This window comes from Ischnura elegans, chromosome 1 (genome assembly GCF_921293095.1).
Source record: "Ischnura elegans chromosome 1, ioIscEleg1.1, whole genome shotgun sequence".
NCBI classification, from domain to species: Eukaryota; Metazoa; Arthropoda; class Insecta; order Odonata; family Coenagrionidae; genus Ischnura; species Ischnura elegans.
In genome coordinates, this window is record NC_060246.1 from 138,874,340 (window position 1) to 138,894,461 (window position 20,122).

General features: G+C 38.8%; 1 protein-coding gene across 2 annotated transcripts in view; it reads right to left on the reverse strand.

Annotated features, from left to right (window-relative positions):
• LOC124170902 (collagen alpha-1(I) chain-like) overlaps positions 1–20,122 on the reverse strand; it is an 84,420-nt gene that overhangs the window by 55,351 nt on the left and 8,947 nt on the right. The window contains exons 2-4 of one of the 2 annotated variants that reach the window (XM_046549952.1): positions 11,226–11,315; positions 5,625–5,696; positions 4,566–4,706 (exon numbers count right to left, since the gene is read on the reverse strand). In XM_046549952.1, coding sequence (XP_046405908.1) covers positions 4,566–4,706; positions 5,625–5,696; positions 11,226–11,315 — 303 coding nt within the window. The remainder of the gene's footprint in view (positions 1–4,565; positions 4,707–5,624; positions 5,697–11,225; positions 11,316–20,122) is intronic. The other variant, XM_046549958.1, reaches the window with a different exon arrangement.

A 20,122-nucleotide genomic window follows, 5' to 3' on the forward strand; every position in this document is an offset into this window, starting at 1 on the left:
CGAGCTTATGCTAAAGAACTGCTGGCAAACCCTTGACGAACTGACCAAAAACTTGGAAAATGTGTGAAGCAGAGACTATATTCACTCTATTTTGGTCAAAAAACAGCAGAACCACAAAGGTGTCTGCCAGATGAGTCCTAAAAATACTAACTGAGGAATGGAATTAGAAGCGAGTCAAATGTACCCAGCATTTTCTTGCCGGTTTTGAGAGGAAGGTGAAGAATTCCTTGACTCCTTGGTCACAGCAGATGAAACATGGGCCCATTATTACACACCAGAATGGAAGGAAAGGTCAAAATAATAGAAACACTGGGATTCACCAAACCCAAAAAGTCTAAGCAAAAAAAAAATCAGAAAGAAGATTATGGCTGCTGTATTTTAGGAAAAGAGACCTGCTGGTTGATTTCATGCCCAAGGATACAAAATCAACTCCAAGAGGTACTGTGAGACCCTATGCAAACTTTAAAGTGCTATTCAAAACAAACAATGAGGAAAGTTGACAAAGGATGTTCCATTGTACCATGACAACACATATCCCCTTGAAGCCCACTAAACAATATCACTCATCAAGCAATTTGGATGGATGGTAATGTATGCAGTGGTGCCGACTCTATGGGGCCTGAGGGGGCCCGAGCTTCCTCAAAAATTCATTATGGATGTGAGGAAAAAATGTGCTAGGCTTGTTGATTCTCCCCGGAGTGTCCAGATATCGAAATTCGAGTTATCAGGGCTCTAATGTTTATCATATGACTCTTCTAAAATGCTCACAAACTTAAAACTCACTACTTATAAAATTTCCCGGGGCAAGATCCCCGGTTTGGGCCCCCCCAATATTTTATGTAAGTCGGCATCCCTGAATGTATGTATACCCTTAAATGATGTTTGACACTTATGATACCAATAACATTTGCATTGTTAACCTGCTGGACTTCTGATAGGCCGACAAAACATGTGAAGGATAGTACCACCAGGAAATTTACTGTTCCTACTGTTCTAGCAATAGTGCATTAATTGTAATATTGTCTAGCAATCAGTGGCGGCTTGCCCATAAGGACTCTTGGACGCCGCCCCTCCCAAATATTTGAAAAAGTAAAAAAAATAAATATCCATGAATTTATAATTATATATCTAATTAATCAAAGTGTTTTTTCAGTCACATACATCGAAAGTGTTCGAAAAACACGAAAAGAAATAGCGCGAGAGGTTCGTATTTGTAGCCGTAAGGCGCTGGCCAGAACGTCCCAATCCATCCCCATGCAGTTATATGGAGAGTGGTAGTGGTGGGGGCCGCTGGTGCTATGACGCGTCTAACGTTGTGTCTTATGGAACTCTTGGGACGTCATCCGAAAATGCGCAGAGCGACCTGTGAGTTGACATCGCTGTGCAGGCCGGCGGGCGTACAATCTGGCGTCTACTTGGTGCTGCCACAGAAAAGGGACGTACGGAATCAGAATGGTCACTGTACTGGGGGTAGTTATACGATTTTAATTTTTAATTACTGGTAGGTATTTCTACAGAAAATAAATTATCCCATTATGCTTGCGTTTTTTTGGTGTTTGGATTCCGGAACACATAAAATCAACCAGTTAAAGGCCGTATTGATGTAGGAAAACTATTAATATTTGCCACAGTTCTATTATGATTACGAATTTCAAGAACCTTGGGGAAACTAATATTATAATGTTTAGGCCTGAAATGTGTATTCATATCTTCCCGATGTTTAGAAATGCGGTACCTATTTTTCAGATAAATTTATCAAAAGACCTGCAGTATTAGGAAAATAAGTTAACATTCCCCACTGATTTATAATTTAAGAAATAGGTGCGTGCGTGATAGGGTGAAGGATTAAATATGATTGATTTTAAATCATACTGTATTCAAGAAGCAACGCGTACACCGCAATCAAAGTTTACATCTGCAATAGCAAAGCAAATTCTAGTAGTGTTTGTTACCTAGTGGAAGTCAGTGACACTCCCCTCCCTCCTCAGGTGTTACAAGTGTCATTGCTACCTAAATCTTTGCAAATGTTGAATAGATTTGACAAATAACGCATTATGATTGCAAAATGAACAACATAAGTGTATTGCGGGCATATCCGCACGAAGAATTTAGGCGCTAAAACTTAGTTACGTATTTTCGTTTGTATTTGCAAAATATCGCAGCAAATATATTTTTATTCTTCAATATCATTGATTAGTATAATCGAGAGTCCGGACTAAGCCGATCCGTATGACCGAGAGTCTACTGCATTTAGTATTTATTAATCAAGCTTTATTAGGAAAACAAGGTATTTTTGTTGAAATAAACGGAACATATGGCATCACAAAATTTTATTCCTAGATTGCCGTAAAAACTTAATAAAATACACGAAATATTAAAAAACTATGACCCCCGTTGGAGTGCGCCCCCCCCAGCATTTGACTCACGAGCCGCCACTGCTAGCAATAGTGAATTAATAGTGCATTAATGTAAGTTAGTACATGCACACAATCCATTTGAGTAGAGGAGTGGAGTAGCTGAGAAGCGTTTATCCACCCTGCAAGAGCAAGTTACACCATTCACTCACTTATCTACAAAAGGGCCCATCGCTTTTCACTTCCAATACCTCTACAGTAGGCTACCAATGGAAAAACAAAAAAATAAAGGCCTTATAATTTCTAATTTTCTATTGACAATCAACAATTTAAAAACATAGGTGAACGAGGCCATTGCTGTTGGGACCATCTACCTCTCGAGTTTTTCATTAAGGATCAACTATTGAGTTCGTAAAGGTATTTGGTGGTTAATCAACATGCTTCAACATGTATTTTGTAATAAAAATGTGCTAAAATGCTAGGGCAAATCGAAACGAGAAAGGGAGAGTCATACCTTGTCTACTCAAAGATATCCTATATATACAGCACGAAAGGTATAGGATACTATCACCATCACTAATACATGAAAAATTTTGTCAACTCAACTAAATAAAAAAAACTTGCATTAACCCTTTCACGCCGGATCTTCGTTGAAGGAAATTCTTCCTCAATACAAGTCTCTTGAAAGTTTTCTTTACTCCTCTGTACGAAGCCTTTCCGCGTCGACTAAAGGCAGTGGGTCCCTCCCGCAACATTTTTGGACCCAACTCGGTGGGGCGCCGATCCTTTTCCTCGGCCTCTGTCCCAGACCCTAGAGAGATTAAAAGCCCCTTCCTAGCACGAGTCCGCGGTCAACTAGCTAAAATATTAACGCAGAATATATGCAAATACTTGTTGTTCGTATCGATTTTTTTAAATTCAAAATGAATTTCGTGTTTTTTTCTGAGCGTGCAGAAATTTTAAACGAAGTTCTAACGTTTATATAGACGGATTTAGTATATTTACTAGTTGCTCTATAACTCTGTTGATATTAATGTTAGAATTTCGTTTGAAATTTCCATGTGGTCAGCAAAAAAAGATGAATTCATTTCTAGCATTGGATTTCAAACAAATATTTTTTTTGGAAAACACACTGCAAATAACAGTAGTTGACCGCATGGAGAGGATAGGAAAGGGTCGACCTGAGCGGCCGAAGAAGGGACTGGGCTCGCGCTAAGGCGGATCACATGGGGCGACCGCGTCCATGGGTCTATTGTGTCCGCCACAGTCACTTTTTTCGACCTGTGCCGCACAGGCGCGGCATTCGTTGGTTATGGTAGGAAAATTCACGACGCACAGGTGTGGCATTCGTAGTTGAGGGAAAAAAATCCTCGCCGCACAGGTGCGGAATTCGGCGCGAAAGGGTTAAGACCTGATTATCCGTTGAAACAGCAGTGCCCTCTAGAGCGAAATATCCCGCATGATCTTTTCACATCTGAGGTACCGACGTGACAGCACAATGCTTACAAGTAAGAAACGCAAGCAGGAGCATTGTAAAAATATGTCACTAAGGGAGAAACTCCCCTGCCTCCCACTTGTTTTTGACCTTGGTTTTTAGATGACTGACTCACGCTGAAAACCAAGGCCACTCAGTTCCTCTTGGGCTTGCGACGTGGGAAAGGGAGGAGGGAAAGATAAGACGTTTGTGTAAGAGGCACACCCCCATTTTAGGCTGCAATTTCTGGGAAAAAGGTGCGCCTCTTACACGTGCTTGTACGGTACCTTTAACCAAATGTGTGCAAGTGTCCAATAAATAAAGGGAGTGTGTTATTGGATGACGATTGAAGGAGATGATGGATTGTTGGAAGGGAGTGGATATAGAAGTGATAGGCGGATAATCCAACAAATGCTTAGTCAAATGATGGATATCCCAAGTATAATAATTCTATTTTATCCAGAGTTGACACATGATACAGCAATTTTACTTTAAGAAGCATGCACATTGTATAACTTAAATAATCACGGTAAAAATATGAAAAAGCCGAAGACCATGCAGATTCAATCAATTAGATATTAATCAATTTCTATAGCAATAAAAATTATGTAACAGCCTAACAACAATGTAAGAGTAGCATGTAATGTGGGGTAGTAGTAAAACACAATATTAATTAAAATTCCCTTGGAGATGCAACAAAAAAAGATGTCGAAAGATTTTTATAAAAGACAATAGACCTGTACAGCCTTGCACTGTATGGCACTGGACACGGCCAAGGGAGCAACTGCAAACTGTGCATGCATCAGGGTTCCAAGTTTCACCATCTTCATGGTTGACGCCATCAAAGGTACAGCGCCATCGGGCCACATTCTCAAAACCTTCAACAGCAGCATCACCAATTGACCATAAGTACACACCAAGGATAAATGATGGTAGGCAGATGTTAAAATGAGTATGCAGGGAAAGGATGAGTCAAGAAGCAAAGAAAGCTGTTTACACACACTCATGCAATTTATTTCAAAATTACGTGATGCTGACAAGATTAAAGAACAAATGACAAAAAAATTAATGAAAGATATAACATTTTGAATTCTTCACCTAATCTGTAAATTAATTTATTATGCAATACACAAATCATCTGCAATTTTATAGAGACAAATCTCATTACATCATATGGATAATTTGGCAGCCAATTCAACCAAAGAACATTAACTTTACTTCTTAAATTATTTACTCAAAGCAATTTTTCTTACACAACAAATCCTGCTAATAAGAGATAAATTTTAATCAGCCGGAATACTACAATAGAGTAAAAACAGACTTGAAGAGAGGGTGAGTTAACAGAGTAGAGAGAGACATATTCTATTAAATTGATTTTGTTAAATCTCACAATATTTCACAATCCCTAATACTTTCCTGTATTTTTATTATATTAAAATTAAACTCCAGCATATTGATTCATCTAACAGCTTAAAAATTTTCATTCAATAACATCTATCCAACTGCCAATTGGTTAACATCGGGCACGCAGTATCCTAAGTGAGCCACTGGATTTTAGAAAACACAACCAACTTTCTGGCCAAGAATTCATCTTACCTTATAGAATTAATAATACATTCTAATGAGAACTAATTTGAAGTTTCAGACACTAAACTGACATCTACTGAGGAACCTACTGGCAAAAGTCATCCCAGGAATTTAATGATGTCAAGAGGAAAGTATGATGAAGTCGCAGCACAGTGAAAGTACTCTGATAAATGGCATGCAAGAAGCTAACCCAATGCCTTGCCACCAACCTGTTGAGTCCACTGGAGTGCCTGGAGAAAGCCTGCGTATTGGTGGAGCAGGAGTGGTGGTTGTCGTAGTAACTGAAGAGAGAGTGCCCATAAAGTATTAATTGATTAAAAAACCAACAAATGTTAGTTTACTTACAACAAAGTATTGATTCAAGGAGACATCTGAAAAAAATAATAATTTCATAATACCTACAATGAGGGTCAGCAACCAGCGGTCCACACTGTTTTATCTGGCCTGCACAACTATTAGTTGGTAATTATTTTCACCCCTACGTTGTTAAAAGTGCTATTCTAGGTCTAATCTAGTGCTCAAAATTAAATTATATGCTACTACAGGGTAATTGATAACTCCCACTCAATGATAATACTCAGGTGTACAAATATTCAATAAATATTACAATAGTTTTCTTCCAAGTAGTCATGCAAATCAGAGCATGCTCACAGGCATGAAAACATTGCCGAATGCAAACCTACATGAAGTAAGTAAAAGATTCCAAAGAACAACAGCTTGATAATTTTATTTAGCATTTGGGAGCACAGGCCAAGTGAAAAGAGCGCTCAGCAAATCATTCATTACCAGAGGTTTTGGGTTTCACCCATGTGAATATTATGGATTTCCATGTAAAACCAACAATACTTATTTCCCCACTTAATATCTTATGGTATGATTTTCTGATTGTAAGGACTAATAAAAAATTATTTAGTTAGGAAAGATACTTCCCTTGAAAGTGATCTAAAACATCAAGCACTTAGCCAATATAAATTTTTACAAAAAAAATTCTAATCATATCAATATTGCCATGGAGAATAAAAATTTCAGTAAAAAGATTGAATGAACCTACAAAGAGAAATTTGTTAAACTATAACAAGCCACTGAAACAGAGAATACAGAAAGATGAAAAAATAAATTATATACGAATTGTTAAAGCATGAATATATGAATTCCTCTAATTATCCAAGCAAAATTTATTTATGAGATTGGTTAAAGTATGCATAGGTCCATTAATGTATAAAAGTTCACTCTAAATTACAAAATAAAATGGCTGCATAAAATGCTGTATTCATGCACAGTATCATAAAATGGCTACTGTCATAGGCCTACACTCCACCGCCAAAAAAATATTCTTATGATAAATACAGTTCCCTGCCATCAAACTGAACATCTTTTTGCATATGTTTTCGATTATTCGAGTGAGGAAAAGTGGGAGGTGGGGGGAGAGGGAAGGCAAAGGAATTTTCAACGGTGAGCTATCTTGTTAGTCAGGACGTCATGGGGAGAACTTTCATTTCCTAGTAAGTGATTTATAAAAAGTAATACCAGGTGTAGGTAATATGTGATGTAACCCATAAGATAGGCCATAAGTGAGCCAAAATGCCATTCCATGACTGAGTAATCTGTGAGAAAGGTTACTGCTTACATACAGCCAATTAGCATATGTACCGAGCATGACAGGTGAAGTGTAGTACCTAGCCAAATGGAAAGTGGTTGGCAGGTAACTCAATTGAATACAGCAATACATCCAAGAAATGAAAACTACCAGGAAAGTATAGCATTTACAAAGTAAATAAACAATTGTCAGAGAGAAAATTATGTTAACGCTTTACCTAGCAAAATATTACATTTCATATTAATAGATGAAGTACCTTGATGTTGTGCCAGTTAACTAGAACCATATAATAAAAAATATAAACATTCCTAGAGGGTAAAACCAACAATATTTATTTCAAGTCGCTCGATCTGGTAAAAAACATTGAAAATTTAGGTGCAGAAGTTGTTGCGGGAGTAAAAGTTGATAGATTTAAAAGAACAAATTAACAAAGGGTTATGAAAACTTGAAAACCATGCGAAAACATATGATAAGAACACGAGTGTCTTAAATCCAAGGCTTGTGTTTACATTGCATGATGTTAAAATGCAACTGTTTCCATCTAAGCTGTGATTTTGAATTTTTCTTTGGTGTCTCCCATCAGAGAGGAACATTTCTTACAGCATTTGTCTCACAGCTTCTTTCCCACTGTAGACCAGACATGAAGCTGCAAATTTTAACCAAGGAATCATTAATGAATGCACAAAAGACTCAAGAGCTCATACAAATCCCTGCAATGAATGCCTGCAGCTCATTGTTGTATGCCTTGGTTACCTAGTGCCTAATAGAGGTCTAATAAAGTATTTCAAAATGCCTAATGAATGCCCATCATACCCTCTCCAAAACAGCCACAAGAGACTTCCTGCATATCCTGTGAATTTAAACTATACATTAACTGAGTTGCATGCAGATTCATATCTAGAAACAAATAACAAAGAAATATAGGGTGCATGCAGAAGATACCAAATGCATTATGCAAATAATTTCACCAATAGAGACTTCACAGCACCTTTCACATAATCAGTCTCACCCCATATAGCATGCAAGGCTCCAGCAAGTCTGCTCAAGTTCTGTGTAGGGCTTGCCAAAATTGACAATCTTAATGCATGCATATAGCAAAGTAGACATTGTTGGCACATTTGGCACAAGCTGAACGCAAGTTACACTTGCCTTGGTAAAGTACGCCAACCTTGCCATAGTTGCTGCAGGACTTTGTTTTATAAAAAATACTTCAACCGCCATTCTTCCAATTGAATGTTTAGCATGTAAGTAATGAAAGCAGCTGTTGCTGTGGCACAGTTTAACTATAGGTGTTTTCGTTACGGAGATAATATCCTCATAATCAAAAGAACTCCATTGAGGATGCCCATGGAATGGTTTTTATTTTTTCGCTGAAATTCATCGCATAGAGACCTTCACTTCTTCTATTAATTGTAGTGCATATAGCTTCATGTTTACATTGGTAAATCATTATTTTCTGTGATTTTTTTACTGAAAGCCCTAGAGTTTTTCCTACACAGTAATAATGAAACCTAATTATGTTGATAGCATGAATGAAACATATCTCAAGCACAATCAGCACAAGTTTCAGATTCCTTCCATCACTGTGCATTAAGATTTTCAGTGTTTTCATGATAACTGCACAGAGCATCCGACAAAATGTTTGCATTGCCATAGCTCCGTAACCAAGAACTTGCAAAGCCATGTTTATAGGGCAAAAAGTGTTAAAAATTGTCTCCCCTACCATCTCCTGTAGTATTCCTCCTCCTGAAACACCACCTATGATTCAATCAGCCTCCAATCTCACCTGTACTTCTGATCGATAGCCGAAGAGTTCCGGTCGTGGAAATTACTGTTATTAAAAGGAAATTACTTAGTAATTTTCCTCTATTTATTTTTTCCCTCGCAAGTTATGATTCACTTAACCACATTCTCATGAACTTTCTCTTATGCACCTCTTGAAAATTATAATAAGTGCATTTTACCTAAGAGAAGAAATTAAAGAGAGGAAAAGTACAACAGTATCTCTTTTGATCAACTGTTCTTGCTTTAGCATTCCTCACTCTTTCTCATCCATTACACCCAGTGCCGGATATAGGAGAGGGACAATGGGGAGGGGGCAGGTAGAGTCCTGGGGGGTAAACCTCCCACGACTAGTGAGGTTTCGAACAAAATTACCATTCCATCTTGTGTAAATTGGATACTCATGGGGGAGCTATGTCCACTCCATGAGCCCCTCTCTGAATCTGCCACTGATTACACCTTCACAAGTCAGTGAAATGAGTGCATAAATAATGCACATTCAATGTACCTAAAATGCAAAGACAAAAATATGCATTCACAATGTACATTTAATGTACCTTTAAGGTGGGGACAAAAACGCACCTCAATATGAATTTTCTATGTTCATTTAATGTAAAAATGAGTGCACATTAAAAGCACATATAAAGCACTTTGGCTCTGCTTGGGAAAGGTATTTGCTGTGTCCCTGGGTGTGATACCTTGGACTGCACATGTACAAGAGCGAGGTGCAAGATGTTTCAAAACATTAAAAAAACTAATTTTCCCTGCATTTAATGAGAATTGATCAACATACTGTGGTATATTCCCTCCTATGGTATGCTATTAGTTTTAAGATAGATACTTGGCAGATTAAGGTGATGGCATTTTAGACTTTATCTTTTGCAATTATGTCTTTCCTGCTTTACTACCAATTTTTTAGTAATTCTTCCTTGAATTATTTTCAGAGTGTATCTTCAATAATGAATTGTTACATTGTTTAAAATGTATTCCGCCGCAAGTCCTCCACTTCTATGAGGGGTATTATTTTTTAAAATTGGTTTGCTGACACACAAATCCACATTTGGAACTATTTACATGCATTTGTTTAGAAACACACAGGACCAAGTGGTATTACAAAAGGAATCATTAAGAGCCCTGTTATTGTGGAACTAGTGCGTGATACTATTGATTTCCAACGGCAATTTCTGGTGTAGCATTATGCTGTTGGGTCCTTTCCCCACCTTCCTGTCGGCTCCTTTGGCGAGTGTTGCCATGCTTTGGGTTTCCCAGGTCTGGCCTTTTCGGTGGGCTTCTTTCTCCCATGGTCTCCGTCAAGGGGATTTCACTCGCACCCTTTTGGAGTGAGGGCTCCCTGGCAGTGCTGTTACTCGAGGGTCAGTAACCCTTTCGCATCCAGGCCCTTGCCTTAGGCATGGGTATCACATGTTTTTCCAATCACTGTTTGTAGAAAGCCGGGAGTGTGTGGACGGTGAGTTTCTGTCATGCATTTTGCCGAAAGTAGTACATATGCGAAACAAATCGCATACGATAAAATGTGTCCTTGCCTTTCATTTAGCATGACCTAGGGCACACGTCCCTGTGTGCACACCTTTTGTTCCACCATGGGCCAGATTGTGCGCACATATGGATTTTGAATTTCTGCATTTATATCCTATATGTATGTCACATCAACCATCTTTACCATGATATGACATAGAGTGAAAGGATTCCAGAAGTGTAAATTTGTAATATACCACTGAAGATTGTTCCATGTTTGAGAGCAATACCATTTTATGATGAATACATTATTGAATTTCTTGGTTTAAGGGCAATCATTTTGTTTATTTTCCACCTTCGTCTACCTTAATTTAAGGTAATACTCAAAATAAATTAATGGCAATTGCAAGCTCGTAATTTCTTGATATGGCAAGCAGGGGCGGATCCAGGATTTTTTCTGGGAGGGGCACAACGATACCTCGTAATACAAAACGAACGCAATGATATTAGGACCGTATTAAAAATCTTGCATATTTTTGAGGGTCTGGGGGGGGCACGTGCCCCCGTGCCCACCCCCCCCCCTGGATCCGCCTATGATGGCAAGGTTACCAAGAGCCTGCAGCATGCATTGAATTGCTACATGGGATAGCAAACAAATAATACACCCACGTTAAGTACGCACGTTACTACATGAACGTTACTGAGATGGGAATGGCTTAGCTGAATGCATGGCAATTGTAACTCGACAGGATCGATCAGAAGCAACACCACACAATCTACAACTAAGCATGACATGGTGACTACAGTGATGCATCGATCGCCAAATTTCCAACATACCTGCCAATATTCTAGCAAACAAATACGAAAACAAAAATTACATGCATGAAGCACGAGGCACGATTAAGTAAAAGTAATTTGAAATAATGATTAAAAGATGTATTTAATGGCACCTTACCAGCCTCCTCTTCTTCTTCCTCCTCGTCTTCATCTTCATCCTCATCTACCTCCGGTTGAGCTGGAGCAGGAACTGCCGCTGAAGTTGGTGCTGTGAGAAACATAAGAATTGTAGGAAGATTGGTATAACAGAAGAATCATGATAAGTAATCAAAAAACTAATTAGATAAGAAGACCATACACACCACAAAAACTATAACCGTTTCCTACAAAACTGAATATGAAACAGACAAATATAGCAACAGTGCTTTAGCATGTACAGTTAATACGCTCATCGATTAAATTCTTAACACGAATGGACTTAGAAAATGCCGACAGTCTAGCATTAGTCGTCGGTGAAACACATAGGGGCTGTTATTATCTTTTCCAAAATTAAAAGCAATTCGGTCTCCGTTTATGCTCGGGACATGACGTTCATGGCTCGGGAATTCTGTGCGGCGCTTGCGATATTCTTCTGTTTTATTACTGATGTAGTGGCGTATTGCGTAATCGTCAAATGTACTAATCTGGTCAAAGGTATTTATCCAATGAATTACTCACAACCAAAACGAACTGCTAACCAGAATTTAGATAGTAAATTTAAACGTTCTGTCTTCATATGAGGCCCTCAGGATAACGCCAGTAATTATTTTGATAAATTAGCGAAGAGGCAATATCCCCGTCCCATTGGTCTACCTGACATCGTGGCCTATTCGAACCCGAGTTGAACGTTTACGCGAGACTCCCTCAAGAAAGAACACTGCTCGAATCAATGGTGATTACGATTTCAAACTCAAACCAGCGATACTGTCTTCACGATGATGAATCGACACGGAGAGCAACTCGAAAACCTTGATGTGCCTACTGCACAACTTCACGGAAGCCTATATGAACAATGGTAAAACAATATATTTTTTATCGTTCAAAGATTCACAATTGAACATCGCAGGGCCACCCAAGATTATGACCACACAAATGCTGAGGCAAGAGCAGTGGCGTAGCCAGGAATTTCGTTCGGGGGGTCCAAAACCAGGGATATGAAAATTTTTGAAAAACAGAGCACCTATTAAGTCGAGGGTTTTCAACTAATTTAAACGCTTTTCATAATAGATAAAACTTCATTTGTTAAAGAAATATTTTTTCATTCATGATTTTTCAATATTTTTGTTTTCTATTATGAAGGAAAATAATTGCGTTTTTATAATTCGGGGGGGGGGGGGGGTCCTGGCTACGCCACTGGGCGGGAGCCGTGCAGGACTACTGCCAAGCAAGAGCGGATTCAGGATGTTTCTTTTTGAGGGTGGGGGTTCTGGGCACCAGAGTCTGACAGGCAAACGATCTTATTATATTTGGGATTAAAGACTACATGCGACAATTACTCTACGAAATATATTCATAATTTGAATATAAAAGTTATTAATATATATACATTTTATATTAAAATTAAAATCTATTATTATTTGTATTAAAAATCTCGTCTATTTTTTAAGCTACCTATGTTGCCAAGCACAAGCATATATTCGTACCCGTGTACCTTTTTAATGAAACGAAACTAACCAAACATCCGAAACACTCCCTGTGATCCCGGGATCCCCTCCCAACCCTGGTTCCGGACCCCATGGATTTTGTCGTCTTTCCTTTCGGCGGACGAAGTGGTAGGTGTAGATAACTGCAAACTGTTATTTTGAGTAGTACGACGATTAGTGGTCGACATGCTACCTCCACAAAAATAGCCCATTGGCCCTGAGAACCTGTCAAGCACTAACGCGCGCCAGTCTAGAGATCATATAGAGGTGACTATTTCGTTTCCGTTCAACCTGTAGCGCTATACTTACGACCTTGACAAGGCCGTAGCAAGAAAGAAATTGAAGGGTAGGGGACATGATTCGGGGAGAGTGACAAATTGGAGGGGGAGGAACTGAATCTCATGAGAATTTCGGAGGAAGTGGAGGTTTTAAATCCCAAACCCCTTTTCCTTGGACCTTCATAATTATACCCATTTCATTCTCGCATGATGCAATATTGATTAATGATATTTATATAAAACGACGAAATACCAAAAATAAAATCAAAATTTAATTTAAAACAAAAATGAGATATATATCAGATTTTGTGAGCCGAGTGTAAACTGTACCCCATTCATCCTTACCTCTGAGTAGGTGCCTGCCATGGGTTATACCAGGGGCGGTCTGAGGTGATTGAGGGACCTCGGCTGAGACTCATGATGGGGGCCCCCTCCCCGGAAAATACTGGGAAATTGCATGAATGGATGGATACTCCAGAAATGGATTTTGACGATATTCTGTTAGTGAGTTTTTTCTCTTTGAAACTTCACATAAATCTAAACAAAAACTCTAAAATAACTTCTCAGAATACCCCTTTCATAAATGCATTAGGTTCTCTTTTATCTACTGACACTTTTATTTTTTTGCATAATACGAGAAATACATAATCGTATTTGTACACTGAGTATGCATGCAGCGAAAAGCAACTAGTAATGAAAAGGTAGAATTTCATAATTTGCAAACAAAACATTGGTTCAACTAATCTGAGTATTTTTATTACACTTTCCATGTACGCTTAGCGATAGACGCAAGCTCGGGGCCCTCGGCGATTGTCGCCTAGCCGACCTGGCCAGACCATCCCTGGGTTAAACAAAGAATCACTTATTTACTTATCTAAATTCTTTTTGTCGTATAATTTCTTTAATATGTAGGTGTAAATAATAGATAAGTAATGAAAATACGATACTCGCTTCAATCAAAGGTCCACCTCAGTCAGTGGCGCCGACTCCATGGGGCCTGAGGGGGCTCGGGCCCCCTCAAAAATTCGTTATGGGTGTGAGGAAAAAATGTGTCAGGCTTGTCGATTTTCCCCGGAGTGTGCAGATGTCGAGATTCGAGTTATCAGGGTTCTAATGGTGATCATATGACACATCAAAATGCTTAAAAAACTTAAAACTCACTACTTATAAAATTTCCCAAGGCAAGATCCCCGGCTTGGCCCCCCCCCAATATTTTTTGTAAGTCGGCGTCCCTGAACTCAGTTCTTAAAATTTTCTACTATCGCCTCGGGTACAAGAAAAAAAATTTGCAGTCCCTAAGCCAATTTTTGGACTATCTTAATTTTTGACGAAACGAACCACACCTGAATCGCGACTCCAATAAGTCAGAATTAATTACTTATCGTATTCTTTCATCACATAAGTATACCATTTATCTCCACACTTATTACTTATTGTCAGTTAAATCCAGGAAATGAAAATAATTAATTCCTTTGAATTACTCCTTTTTTACTCATAGCTTTTTTCGCTTTTCATCCTCTGAATTATCCTGATTACAATGGTAATTAGCAATCGGTGATAGCTCTTTTACGTAAAATTTAGTGAATTTCGTACCAGTAACTAGGTAGGGGTGCATACAGAGGGTAGGGGAGGGGGAGAGTTGATAGGACACAGAGCACCATTGAGAATGGTGAGGGTAGTACAACTACTTTTTTGTGGTTAAAAACTAAGAAAATATTATAAATGATATAAATGATAATGAACAAAGATATGCATCCACAACAAATAATAGCTTAGAGAAATGCCAATACTATATTTAGAGGGAGTAGGTGAGATGACTTCTTTTTTTATCTCGTCGCGTTAGGCTTGGTGAAAGGCGGGCGGTCCCGCCAAGTAAAGGGCTCACGTCCCTAAGTTTAGAAGTAATGTTTACGTGAGTGGGTACGAGAAAATCGGATGGAATATTAGCACTGTTAATGCAATGATGTTCATAAAATATGATGTGATGCTTCTGTTGTTGGTCATGAAGAAATTGGTAAGGAATCACATCAATCGGTACCTAATTATGGGATTCTAGGCGGGTAGAGAGAAAGAGAAGATAGAGACCAAGTTTTAAAAAGGATGGTGGCTATTAAAAAGAAGGAGGCTAAGTGAGACGGATGATAGCGATAGATAAAAAATACTTGAACTAGGATCACTAAGTTTGCGCCAGTTGCTCTAATTAAGTTCCTACTAGTGTTTTTTTTTAATTTTAGATGATAAATTATGATCGGTGTCAGCAAGTGTATGATTTTTCTTCGCAAAATTTTATTTGCATTTCCTTGATTTAATTTAGTAATAAGCGCAGGGATAAAATAATGCAAAATAATTATTCGCTAAGTAGCTAATTTATGTATCAGCTAAATTGGGAAAAGAATTATCTGTGAGCATTGAAATGTTGGCGTTAAAACTTTAAAGGTCAGGTCAAATTTATACCGAATTTTGGCTCTTGTGGATTGCTGAAAAATGAAAGAAAGCGATGGCCATATAATTTAAGTATTCTATCATCAAAAGTAAGACCGTAGCCGGGAGGAGCGGGGGGGGGGGGGGGGGCTGGGTTTCAAAAGATACAAATACCCATTCCCAGAACAATTTTTGGAAAAACAGTCTTTTAGTTTACCCCATTTACCCCGCAAATCTATCTGGCAACAACCCATATTGAATAGTACTGAGAATAAAGAATAGAAGAGACTGCTAAGAGAAACGGAAACTCTTGTAAAGCAAAGAGATATTAATCGAAATATTATGAATATGAAGTTTTTGCAAACCTATTCAATTTTTCGATGTGAGGTTGAACAGGAGGAGGATAGTATGAGATTCTATATTGCAGTGATATGCTCCCAATACCAGAAACAAATAGGACATCGAGAGAAAGGATATCAGGATTGAGGGAGTTATATTGAGTGGCGAACAAATTCTTTTGAAGAATGAGAATTGGGACCTATAAAATTTCTAGCGAACAATGAGGGAAGCGACTTTAGGCGTGAAGAGAGACGTAACAGTGACGTGCATAAGTCATGCAGATAGGCCCGAGTCCCCTTACATTCGCCCCTAAGGTGACTACAATTGGCAACTCTAAACACTGGTTTGCCTCCAACGCTTTACAATCTCGATGACGGGAGGCGACCGCGCCTGTTATGGCACGCTAGGAACGTTCGTCAAATTCAGTTAGGCGAATCAGGCCCTTATGCCTGAATCACACGAGTTTTTTTTCCATCCCTCAGAATGATAGCTCCAGCGTTAGTTTTTCAGGGTCCAAAAGAGTCATCGCTCGATCCATCATTTTCTGAAATACACGGTCATTCCTAACGTCCCTTTCTCCGTCGTTTACCTACTCCGTCACTTTTCGTATTTACAACTGCAATTTAATAAAATGCCAAGGGTGGCGTTACTATCGCTGTTAGAGGCCGCGCGTTCTGATCAGCCGAAGGACGGTGCAGGCGATGGATTCTGCGACACAAAAAGGGACGTACCGAGTGATGGAAAAAGGGATGGGACTTCCATCCCTCGGCCCACGCGGAAAATGATCGCGTGGAGTGGTCATTTTTGCCACCATCATTGCAGCCATCGCTAGAGCTGTCCCTCAGAAGGGATGGAAAAAATTATAGTTTGATTCAGGCTTTGGGGTTTGTCTCTCACGCGTACCCTGCTTGGCAATAGCTGATGATAGATATGTGCAGGGGCGGATCCAGGATTTTTTTCTGGAAGGGGCACAAGCAAGGCCGTATCCAGGATTATGTTCTGGGTGGGGCACAAGGATACCTCGTAATACAAAACGAACGCAATGATAATGGGACCGTATTAAAAATCTTCCATATTTTTGAGGGTCTGGGGAGGGCACGTGCCCCTGTGCCCCTCCCCCCCCTGGATCCGCCTATGGATATGTAATGTAGTAGGGGAAGACAAGAGCTATGAAAGTTCAGGCTAACTCATTGTAAGGCTAGGTTACTATCCAGTTAATTAATCCCCATGATATTTTATACTTATAATTTATTAATATATAATACGGAGTAGTGCTGTGCGCCGCGGCCATTGTGACTAATTCAGATGCGGTACTATATTTTTCTCATTTCGGGCTCTCTCGTCTCCTCCCCTACCTCAAATATACCCCTAGAATGTAATGTGGCCGATAAATACGAATGGCGTGCAATATGACCGAAATGTGATTTTCAAGAAAAAGGCAAACCAGGTGTATTAAATAACTTACGAACAAATATGATAAATATGTGTGACTCATTTGCAATAGGCAACGAAGCGGCAACAATTTAATCTGCTCTAATGTGGTATGAGTTCTATGGTTTCAATAGTATTTAAAAATACTTTAACGTTTCAGTCAACGAATTATAATGCATGTTTATTTAATGGTAGACAGGTAGATTTTATTTCATATTTAAATTACAATTGGGTACAGATATCTTATTTAAATTTATTAAATTTGTCAGAAATTTTCAATATCTGAGGCGAATGTTACTGCCCGTGTACCTCCTAATTGCCAATGAAGGCGAACACGGTGAAGTGGCGAAGGGCAAAAAACATCCTGGCTGGAAACCACAAGTGGGAAAGACATATGGTGTGTCCCGAGTTTGGCGGCTCACATAAGGCTAACAATCAACACGCTACGATATAAGGAAAAAAAGTGCTGGAGTTGAAAAGCTCCCTTTGAACTCAGCAGCTCGTCTTAACTTTTTATCGATCGATTTGTGTCCGTGAACTGAAATAGAAACTTGGCGACGCTATGACCTCACATTTTTATCATGAAAATTCACATTAAAGATCACTCAGTATTCATTCATGACGCATGATGGTCGAAATTGGTTTTTCATCAATGAAATCGCATTCATCTCTCCTCACATCTTATCTAATGCCAGCATTTTTTTATTTCACATCTTATTGAATGAAGTCAGTGGCCTTTACAAAGTTGCTGTCCGTGAACAACATATATTACTTTAGGACTGTCCGCTGAAATTTCCACGCAAATTGTATGATCAAAATGTTCTCTGTAACAGTTGGGTGACAACAGGAACCGTGATCCGTCCCTGTAGTGAACTATATCAATTACCACAAGAGCACTCGATTGCCAGCACCAAGGGCTATAAGAGGCTCAGTAGGCTTTTTAGCGCTGTGGCTGCCCAGCCATTCTAATGAAGTGAGTCGAGGCTGGGTCATCTTTTGGCATTAGGGAAGGGCGACAGTTGTCGAGTTGAGAGGGCGGATGAGTACGAAGGCAGTTGATGGCAATTGGCACGCTCTACGTAAGCCTTGCACTCGGGTCAGGAGGCCCCTTCCCACACCACGGTCTGTGTAAATGACATGCGGCTTGCAAGACAATTCAGTTCCGTCTTCCCCGCTAAAGTGAGAGACTCACTAACATAAGTCTTACAGACTTGACTCAGTGGCGTCTGCCCCAGAACAGTGCATTTACTTTCCCACCTTTTGATTAACTTCGCGGTTTTCAGGAATCCTATAGTGTTTGGAAGTAATTTTAATAGTTAAAGGAATACGATTGACAGTGATTGATTACGTTATTTTTCTCAAAAGCCTGTTTTACACGGTACACGAAATGGAACCTCTTCAAAACGCATCTTTTTCTCAATCGGGCGTTCCCTTATTATGTAATTGGTGCAGGGGATATTTTTCACCTTTCTTCAATGTATTTTCGGATGCTTTCTTGCAATTAATGTCTCAACACGATGCGTTTTGAAATGCCCGTTCGTATGTGCAATTACTAGCCTCAGTAGTTCAGTGTTTGTTACCTGATTAAAGAATAGTTTTTGGGATCTCCAAGCGACAAATTTAGAAACTCTATTTCATATTCCGAATATCGTTACGTAACTAAGGCAAGATCATTAGATCTGACGTGGTCTCCGGCAGAAAAGTAGTGTCGGCCATTTTTTAAAAATTTGATGCTCGGTAATCCAGAAAACTTTTCACCGCGCGCTCATCATTATCATCATTTGTCAACAATCCTAAGATTGGTTTGACGCAGCTCTCCATTCCTCTCTCTTATCCGCTAGCCTTTTCATGGCGACATATTTCATGTCTTTTACATTATTTATAACCTGACTTTTGTAACTTATTCTACCCGCTAAAGTTTTATATTCCATCTGTCGCCTGATTAATAAATGTATGCATCACATTGAATCCTGAGACTATGGAAGTTAAAAAACGACTCTGGATATTATTATCTAGAATAACAGAGAGAAGCCTCGCGAACGAGCGAGCAGATATTTAAAAATATGCTTTTCCTAGATTAATCTGTCGGTGGGCTTGAAAAATACGATGCAGGCCTTTTCAATGAGCCGAGAAATTTGGGATAATAGCGCTCAGCGGAGGGGACGCGAGGGCACAAAAAATACGAAAAGCAGAGCCTCAAGAATCGGGACGCGGAGTAAACCAAACAAAAGTTAAGTATTACATAAAAGATGAAATGGGTTCCGTTGAGAAGAAATGGGAGCGAATGAAATTTTTATTGACAGTCAGGAAAATTAAAAAAACTTTATTGGAAGAATGTAATTCATGATACACGTATCCACGCTAGGTTGACAAGGAAGGTGACCGGTTTCACTTTCGCCTATTTAATTACACTGCGCATGAAACATCCTAAATGAAATTACCCCATGGAATCACCCTAAAATAAAGAAAAACTTTGCCCATAGCTTGTTTTATGGATTTGTTATTATTGTGACTATAGAGAGTTGTTTCAAGCTTAATCTGGTGGAATTATAGCGAATTAGTAAACTTCCTGGAAAATTTCCACAAATACTTTAATTTACCTACTATGGTATTAATAATATCAATTATGATACCATAAAATTATTTGTGGTATATTGCCAGTGAGTATTAATTTACTAATATAGCTTTGACATTTGAAAGTCAAGTACAACTTCATACACACTTTTTAAAAGGATAAAATTGTTCCTTTTCATAAATTTCGTTTCATAACATGCTCATAACTTTCGTTTTAATGATACCTATAGTTAATTATTTTAAAGTAAAAGCGAAAACATCTCAGTTGACAGAAAGCTTTTCCATCTGTGGAAAATTTGTGACGCTTTCATCAACGGAAATTTAGCAGGGAGACAGAAATTTGTAAAAAT